This window comes from Numenius arquata, chromosome 5 (genome assembly GCF_964106895.1).
Source record: "Numenius arquata chromosome 5, bNumArq3.hap1.1, whole genome shotgun sequence".
Taxonomy (NCBI): Eukaryota; Metazoa; Chordata; class Aves; order Charadriiformes; family Scolopacidae; genus Numenius; species Numenius arquata.
Window position 1 is genome coordinate 45,426,278 of NC_133580.1, and position 8,815 is coordinate 45,435,092.

General features: G+C 62.2%; 1 protein-coding gene across 2 annotated transcripts; it reads left to right on the forward strand.

Moving 5' to 3' along the window:
* The first annotated feature begins 116 nt into the window (after nt 1-116).
* Nucleotides 117-7,713, forward strand: LOC141464935 (shootin-1-like). 2 transcript variants are annotated; one of them, XM_074148098.1, is made up of 16 exons: nt 117-219; nt 1,720-1,793; nt 2,056-2,116; nt 2,340-2,434; nt 2,589-2,715; nt 3,473-3,570; nt 3,840-3,921; nt 4,207-4,301; nt 4,580-4,726; nt 5,123-5,276; nt 5,409-5,541; nt 5,937-5,986; nt 6,430-6,539; nt 6,681-6,740; nt 6,938-7,133; nt 7,402-7,713. In XM_074148098.1, the coding sequence occupies exons 1-16, from the start codon at nt 183-185 to the stop codon at nt 7,542-7,544; spliced, it is 1,662 nt and encodes a 553-aa protein (XP_074004199.1). In that variant the 5' UTR covers nt 117-182; the 3' UTR covers nt 7,545-7,713. The 2 variants fall into 2 exon arrangements, with proteins under 2 accessions (XP_074004199.1, XP_074004198.1); XM_074148097.1 differs by having other exon boundaries at nt 183-219; nt 2,053-2,116.
* The last annotated feature ends 1,102 nt before the right edge of the window (nt 7,714-8,815 follow it).

An 8,815-nucleotide genomic window follows, 5' to 3' on the forward strand; every position in this document is an offset into this window, starting at 1 on the left:
CGGATCAGGGTGCTCAGCCCCACCATTGGTGGTGGTGGTGGTGGTAATGCAGCCACCGAGCCTGCGCCGGGACGGCGCAGTTTCACTTCCCTGCAGTGAGTGGGAAGGGCGAGGTGAGCACTGGGGTGGGGCGCAGGCACCCGGCAGAGCTCAGGGTGTTGGGTCCCACCAGACCCACCGCCATGGCCTGGGCTGGGGAAGGGGCTGGGCAGCTTGAAGGTAAGGTCCTTCACGTGCGTTCGAGGACATGGTGGTCTTGGTGGGCTCACATGCGGCCGGGCACCCCTGCACGCCTCAAGACAGGATGGCAGGGGTGGCTCTGACTGTCCCCTGTGACCATCACTGTGGACTCTGGGCGCCGCCGGCTGAACGAGATGGTTTGTGGGGGGTGAAACCAGTCCAGAATGGGGCCTGGAGAGGAATTTTCTCCACTCATGGAGGGATGGATGACTGGTGGGTTGTATTTAGATGGACTGCCAGCTCCCAGGCACCAAATGTGTCTGCCCGCCTGTCCGTCCGTCTGTCCATCCCTCTGTCACTCTGGGCTGCAGGAGGTGCCTGCCCCGGCTGCCAGCTGCTGTTTAGGGCTTTTGCTGGTGTTCGTGTGCTTGTATGGCTTCATTTTGCAAGAGCCAAGGCTACAGGGCAGCACCATTTGCACAGCCCGAACCCCGCAGCTGGTGTGGGGGTTCTGGCATGGGGTTCCTGGCAGAGGGTACCGGGACCTTTTCTGGGCAGCAGCACACCCGTCCTGTGGGTCTCGCAGGAAACCGCTGCCCTTGCAATGGGTGTAAGGTCCCAGTAGCAGTGGCTGGATTACAAATGGGGGTGGATTTAGATTCCAGAGCGCATTCCCCACTGGATTAGGTCTGTGATGGGAAGGGTCGGAGGCAGGTGCTGGATTCCTGCCCCGCTGCCCCTCTGGGTCGTGATGCACCACAGCTCTTCTGGGAGCTGCCCTGGGGGGAGCTGGGTAAGCAGCTGCCCCCCTGAGCCCCCCCATCCTGGAAAGATGGGAGGACCCTGGAGCACCTCGAATGAACCAGTTACAGGGGTGGTGGTGGTGGTGGTGGTGCTGGCTGTCCCCAGGGACATGCTCCCTGCTACATGCCTGTGTGCACTCGGTGGGGTCTTGCACATGGGATGTCCCCCCCCCACCCCCCGACCCCCGACCAGTCACCCCAGTGTGGTGGTGTGGAAGCCTGGTGGTGCCAGGGAATGTCCAGCTCCCCGTGTCACCCTGGTGTCCTCCCACGCCCACAGGTGCCAGCTGAACCAAGCAAGGGAACAGCTCTGTGGTGGCACCTCTCGGGTGAGCTGCTGGCAATGGCTTGCGGGGGGCAGCAGGATGCTCTGCGGCAGCCTTCCCTTGCCCAGAATCTCTCACTGGGATTTTTCCCGGCTGTGCTCCTGCCTTCTCCGAGCTCCAATGCCCTCCACTCCTTTGCTGATGCCTTTGAAGAGCTGGTTTCTATCAGGTTGGATTTTTGCAGGCTGTTCCTCCTGCTCCAGGCTGTCCTGCTGTATGGACTTTCCCATTTTCCTTAGCACATGTGACCCCAGCAGCCACAGAGGCATTGCCAGCCCACGGTGCAGGGGGTGCTCAGCCCCTGCCCCTCGCAGAGCAGTGCAAGGCTGGTAAAAGCGAAGGGGTAGAAACACCTCACAGGTTTCCAGTTGCACTGATGACCTTCTGTTGTGCTTTCGGTTCCTCTGCAGCCATCCTGGAGTCAGCAAGCAGTGAGGAGGAGGAGGAAGAGGATGAGGACGATGAAAAGTCAGCTATGGTGCAGGTATCACTCACAGGCTCATTTTCTGTTTTATTTCCTCCTCCTGCCCACGTAAATTGGGGGTGATGAAGGGGTGATCCCTCCAGCTGTGGCTGTGTGCTGATCACTGGGGTATCACGGTCACAGCATCCCCAGCATGGCTGGAAATGTCCAGGTGGCTTGGGGCTCACCAAGACAATGCCAATGCAATACCGTGCCAAGGCAATGCCATGCCAAGGCAGTGCCACGCCAACACAATGCCACATGCACATCTTTTCCCCAGCAGCACCCGCCCCTTGGCCAGGAGGTGGGCGAAGCGGAGGAGCGGCTGGCTGAGCTCGAGCAAGGTGAGCCTGGTCCTGTCTCAGTGTCACATCCTGGCACAGTCCCATATGGGGATTTGGAGGTGACTTCAGCCCCTCACTGGAGCCGACTTCAGCCCCTCACTGGAGCCAGTGGTGATGGGGTCAGTGGGATGGTGGGCAGGGAGGAGGACAGGGTGCCAGCCGAGACCCGCACCGGGCACCAAGGGCTGGGTGGGTGCCTGAATCTGGCCTCTGCTGCTGCCAGCATCGCAGGCGCTGCTGGCCGAGCTCTCGGTGCTGGAGACGGAGTTTGAGATCGAGAGGACGTGTCGGCAGCAAGCCGAAGCCTACGCAGCCCAGGTAGGGTCGGGCAGCACTCCCCCGCCCCCATTCCTCCCCCAGCACCCCGATGCCCGCAGCCCCTTGCAAGGGTGCCGGAGCATCCCCCGCTGGCGCACCTGGCTCCACGGTGCAGGAGAAACCCTGCTACTGTGGGGTCTCCATCCCACCCCAGGTGAAGCAGGAGAACAAGCAACTGAAGCGGCTCAGCCTGGCCCCGATGCCCCCCCCAGCTCTGCCCGAGGAGGAGCCCCCCGAGGAGGACCCTGACCCTGCCCAGTGCTACAGGCAGCAGTTGGAGGGTGAGCCGGGCTGGGAGGTCCTGGATAAGCCCTAGCCAGAAAAGGTGAAGTCAGAGGCAAAGCACTGGCCCCTGCCCAGCTGCCCTGTCCCATTGTCCCCTAAACCTGGCTCAGCCTGGCCCCGTGGCTGTAGGTTGTGCCTGGGCGTTTTTCTGGGTAAACAATGAGAAAGTGATACTTAAATCAAATGAAAAAAGCTGAAATGAAAGTGCTGTTGCTCACACTTCCTCCTTTCCCATCCTGTTTTCCCATGCCAACAATTTCAGCTGTGTTTGCAGATTCGCTTGTCAGTACCAGGAGGGGTCTGGGGGATGTACCCCTGGGAGGAGGGATGCATCCCTTGGGAGAGACGCACTGCTCAGGGAGATGCACTTCTAGGGGAGGATGCACCCCTTGGGGGGATGGCCCACTCCAGCAAAACCCCCATGTTCAGGTAGTAGTGTGACTTTGCCCATGGGCTGACCCTTGGAGGATGCTCTGGGACAGCTTTGGGCGCAAGAAGGGTGCTGAGTGCAGCCTCTGCTGTCCTGTGGGTTGCTACTCCACCCCATTGCCACATGTCTGTCCCTCTGGGTCACCTCTCAGAACAAGCTTCCAACAGGGACACTGGTTACATGGCCAGGACAGGGTTGAGCTGGGGAGGGGGATGCTGTAACCCCACCCGCCTGGTCCCCAGGGACCAGCTCTGAGAGGCCTGCACTCCCCTTTCACACCCTTTGCCCCGGCTTTCTCACCTCTTGCTCGTCTTTGTTTCCAGATCTGCAGGAGAAGATCTCCTGGCTGCTGGAGCAGCGAAAGGACCTCACCATCCAGGTCCAGGAGCTGCAGAGGCAGAACCAGGACCTGAAGGACCAGGTATCTCCTGAGACCCTCACTGGGATGCCCCAGCCAAGCAGGAAACCCCCCGGGACAGGGTCTCCTTTCATCAGCCTCCCTGTTTCCCCCCTTCCATGGCTCCTGCTCATCCTTGTAGCTCCTTGCCAAGATCAGGACAGGTTTTTTTGAGAGATAAGACCCGCCTCTGCAGCCCCTCACCATCTCCCTGATGTCCTGGGGAGGTTGGCTGGGAGTGGTGGGACCCCCCAGCTGAGCCTGGGGCTAAGCTGGGGCTTGTCCTGCTGCAGCTGGAGACAGGACAGGAGGAGCGGCAGCGCCTGCAGGCAGCTCTGGGCATGAGCCAGCGGGCACTGAAGTCCTTCAAGAGAGGTGAGCTGGGTGCTGGGCCCCCATGGCCGTGTCCCCTCCCTGTCTTGCTGCGCCCTGGCAAGCCAGCAAAGGAGCAACTGGCAGCTCCCTAGTGCCACCAGTGCCACCCAGTTTGGTGAACTGGTGAAGCCAAAGGCAAAGGTGCAGCACTGGGAGCTGCAGCTGGGTTGCAGGGATGTGGGCATCCCCGTCCAGGGGAGGTGGCTGTGCCGAGGCTCCTGCAGTGGCCTGCACGCCCCATGCTGGCACCACACACCCCCCACAAGCCCTGACTTTCCCCGCCAGTGTCCCAGATTGTCACTCAGGATTACTGTGATGCGATGCAGCAGCTGGAGCTGGAGCAGGACCTGCGCCTGCATGCTGAAGCCTTTGCCCATGAGGTGCAGCTGGGCCTTGGGTCACCCTCCCCATGGGTGCTGGGGGGGGAGGGAGGGCACCCACGGAGGGTGGGAAAGTGGGGTGCAAACACCCCAATCCTTATCTCACCGATGGCTTAGCCCGTTATCCCAGGAGGATGGGGCTGCTCCTGGACATCCGTTGTGGTCCCTTCGGATGAGGTTGCATGGGGTTTGCTCCCAGCCTCCCCTGAAAGCGTTTTTCTCTTGCTGGGGTGAGCCTGGGGGCTCAGTCCCTCCCTGACCCCCATCCCCATGGGCAGATGCTGGTGCAAAAGAAGGAGGCGAACAGGCAGAGTACGATCCTGCTGCAGAGCTCAGGGCCCAGCGCCCAGCTGATGGCAGCCCTGCAGGAGGTGGGACGCCTGACCCGGGTGCTGGAAGAGTCCAGGCAGGAGCAGCAGCAGCAGGTGAGGAGCCGTCCCTGAGGGTTGGTGACATGGTGGGGGGAGCAGGGCTAGGGCATGGCACAGCTCCAGGGCCGGTGGTGGATTCCCCTGGGTGCGGGAACTGGCTGCAATCAGGATCAGACCCCTCCATCACCCCCTCCATGCCCATCCTGTGCTTTGTGCCACAGCCTGGAGAGGTTGTTCTTCCATGGATTTCCACTAGCGCATTTTGGGTGCCAGGGAGAGGGTCCCACACTGGGTTAGCACCCCCCCCAGACTCCCACCACCCAGCCAACTGCCCTAAAATTAGCTTCAAGATCCTTGCAAGTGGCCAATTTGTGGTGCTGTGGGATGGCACTGGGTGGGGGGGCAGCTCCTGGGCTGCACCCAGCTCCCCCCACCCCCCTGCTCCCGCAGGTGAAGGAGCTGGAGGAGCAGCTGGGGAGGCGGCCGGAGCCAGAGGAGCTGGATATGGCCCAAGCTGCCCTGGCTGCGGTGGAAGATGAGAAGCTGCAGCTGACGAAGCGGCTGCAGGAAGCTGAAGGGCGGCTGGCGGAGCTGAAGAAGGAAGGTGGGTGGTTTCCCCCCTGCCCGACGCAGGAGCCCGCAGCGGTGCCGGAGGGATGCCCATGGCGCTGCCTGCCCATGGCCGGGGTGAGCTCAGACTTTGAGCCCACACAGCTCCAACTGCACCCTGTTGCAGTGGGGTCACTGAGGGAGAAGCTGGCCCACGGTCCATCACTGCAGAGTCACCCCCCCGAGCCGGTTGCACCTGCGCCACCAGCACCGCCGCCACCACCACCGCTGCCACTACCTGCACCTACTGTCCCTGTGGAGTAAGTGATGCCACTGGCCATCCTGGTCACCTCCTGCAGAAAGCAGCTCTGGCAGCCCAGGGGCTTCCAGCTTGTCTCTGTCATAGCAAATAAGCCGGGCTGGGGGTAAACCCTGCTCCCCCCCAACCCCACTGCTCTTACCCGCCATGCCAGGCTGTCCCCAAGCCGTGCCTGGGCATTGTCCCTGGCAGGAGGTGCAGGGTGTGGGGCAGAGCTGGCTGCAGGGACCGGACCCCGGGGGGATGTCGGGGAGGGTGAGGTGGGCCTGGCTCTGAGCCGGGGGGTCCAGGCAGCTGCTTGCTGGAGGGGCAGTGGGCAGGGTGGGCATCATGTCTGGCTTTTTGTGGGTGAGGGGGGTGAGTCGGATGGGCTCTCACCTCCCCTCTCCCTTCCAGCCCGCTCTCAGCAATCAGGCAGAGGAAGGGGCTGGCAAACCTGCAGCGCAGTAAGTCCCCCCATGCTGTCCTGCTGCACCCCAGGGGGGTCCTGGTACTGTGGGGGCTCCCCTGGCAGCATCATGGGAATGGGAGAGCCCCTGGGCATGGGCTTTCTCTAGGATGGATGCTTGCCAATGCCACACTGGTTCAGGCATCTCCCATCCATCCAAAAGTGTTGCTCCAAGCTCCCACTGGGGGGTGATGGGCACACTTCCAGCCCCCCATTCCCCAGAGGAGGGTGTTTGGGTCCCAGCACCGCTGTCCTGCCTGGCATGGGTGGGAGATAAGCGCTGGCAGGGTTGTACCTGGCCCTGGGTCATGGCCAGGTTTGGCCTCGTGGGAGGGATCCTGGGCATGGGGGGAGCTGCGGGAGGGTAGCAGCTCCCCACCCCAGCAAGGACTGAGCCCTGTCATGAGTGCGTGGGGTTTCTGCGTGGTGCTCCCTGTGCAGGCAAGCCAGAAGCTGACGATGCTAAAGCTCGAGCTGTGCAGGAGATGATGGAGCGGATAAAGAATGGGGTGGTCCTGAGGCCCGCGAAGGAGCGGGTGCCCCTGGGCCAGGTAGGCAGGGACTGGGGCTCGGCTGCTGCCAGATACCCCCGTCCTGTGGGGGAATGTCCTCGGGGAGCCCCGGGATTCAGGGTGGGTTTGGGGAGTCTTGGCAGCCCCAGAGAGCTGCATCTCCTCCCTCCCTTCCCGCAGGGTCCAACAGCAGCAGCCAGTAAGCGGAGAAGTGTGGCGATGGAGCTGCAGGGCATCCTGGTGAGCAGCCCTGTCCCAAGGAGGGGGGGGGTCACACCAGGCCATCACACAGGCACCTGGGAGCCATTGGTCCCAGCTGCAGCCACCATGCATGGGGCTATGTTGTGGCTGTCCTGGCTGGCCGGGAGCACAGCCCCGGGGGTCCCAGTGCCTGGACGTGATCCCTCAGCATCTGGGCTCTGTGTGGTGTTTCCTAGGGTGCCACAAGGAGGGCGAGCAGGAGGACCAGCGGGCGGAAGAGCAGCCTGAAGGGCAAGGACAGGCAGCTGGAGGCCATTCTGCAGCGGCGGCGCCGGGCGGTGGATACCTCTGCACCCGCGCTGCCCGCCCCCCCGGCTGCCCCCCCCCAGCAGGACAATGAGGATGCTGGGGCTGTGGGGAGGCTGGATACCGGTACAGAATAGGGCTTGGTGGGGAGGGGATGGGGGGGCTCTGGCTGTATGACCCCCTGTGGAGGGACAATGTCCCTAGGGACCAGCACAGAGGTGACACCCACACATGTCACCCTCGCTGCCCCACCGCAAGCCCGACTGACTCTCTGCAGTCCCATCCTGTCACCGTTCCAGGTGACAAGCTGTGAGGCGATGACACGGCTCCTCACAGACTCTGCTCTTGCTCTCACACCCCACTCCATGTCTCTTCTCTGTCTGTCTCTTACCAGGGAACAAGGACATCAGAACAGCTCCATCCGGGTGCTCCCAGGGGAGTGAGGATGGGGTCCCATTCAGACCCCGGGCAGGCGGTGGCCTGCCCAGGACCCGGCCACTTTCCCGCCTGGCTGGAGGCAGGGGGGAGCCAGGGTAGATGCAGCTGCCCACTGTGCTGCCCTTTGCCCAGCATCACCGGAGCTGCACGGCCATGGTGGGGCGAGGAGGGGGCACGGTGGCAGGGACAACTGCTGCAAGCTTTCACCCTGTTTTACCAGCAGCTTGCATCCCCTTGTGCTTTAATTAAAGTGAGGTGGCACTGGGTCCATGCATGCCATGTTGTCACTAGAAGGGCACGTCTGCTGGGTGAAAGGGTGGCAGTGGGACAGGGCTGTGGCCAGCGTGGATGGCAGTGGAGCTGCTGCAAGAGACATTGTGGGACCAAAGCAGGGCACCCACTCTCCTGCCACCCTCGGGTGCCCAGCAGCTGGGCACGGATGCACATAACATGGCACTTACCTGCAGCAAGGAGGATATTTGTGTCTCCCCCCTCACCCCTGCAGTCTGAGATCTCCACATTTAAGGAGGAAATGGTGACCAGCCCCCTAAACAAAGGGACCTGGACACCTGTCTGGGCAGAATAAGCTGCAGTGTCCCGTGTCCCTATACCACAATCCCAGTCCCACTCTGCCAGAGATGCCCAACTATGGCATGGGCAGCCGCTCTGTGCCAGGAGTGCTGGCCAGCAGGTAAGAGACCCCTCTTGGTGCCAGCAGAGTCCCGTGGAAAGCTCTGAGCTCTGACCAGTGACGTGGGGGGCTGGGAACCGTAAGTTTGCAGATGGAGACCTCCATGGTGACCCTCCTCTGCAGCTTTTGTCTCCTGCGTGGGATGCTGGGGAGTGAGACCTAAAGCTCCTGCATCTGGTGAAGGAAACTCCCCAGGCCCCTGAAGGTCTCAGGTTTTCCTTTGGAGGCTGGCTGAGCTGTTGCAGCCCCCACCCCCAGCTCCCCCCAGCCCTGCAGGCACCCCCTGCTAGGGGAGCCCCATCTCTGCAGGAGAGGTCCAGCCTCGGGGAGGGCTCACGGGGCTCCAGTGGGGCCACGCTCTGCACCTACCTTGCCAAGGGGTTCAGGTTCAGGCTGGCCATTCCTGGGTTCCTGGGGGAGCATGGTTTGGTTGAATCCATGTCTCCGGTGCTCCAGCACTCCAAGGCTTCACCCAGCAGCAGCTCAGGTGTGAACGAACCCTCCATGCACGCAGCTCCGAGGCTGGAGTCCTCAGAGAGCTGGCAGACCCTTATTTACTCAAAGGGATGATGCTCTTCAGCCTATGCTTGATTTTAAGCATTGGGGTCTATGCGTTTTCCCCTCGAGCTCCTGGTTCTAAGGCTATTGAGCTGCTCTCAGAGATTTGCTGCTCTGGCGG

Excerpts from the sequence above, each read along its gene's own strand:
- LOC141464935 (XM_074148097.1), top strand. The coding sequence starts at position 183 with ATGGCCTGGGCTGGGGAAGGGGCTGGGCAGCTTGAAG. Across the intron at positions 5,542-5,936 it reads GCACCTACTGTCCCTGTGGA|CCCGCTCTCAGCAATCAGGC; the intron begins GTAAGTGATGCC and ends TCTCCCTTCCAG. Across the intron at positions 5,987-6,429 it reads GCTGGCAAACCTGCAGCGCA|GCAAGCCAGAAGCTGACGAT; the intron begins GTAAGTCCCCCC and ends CTCCCTGTGCAG.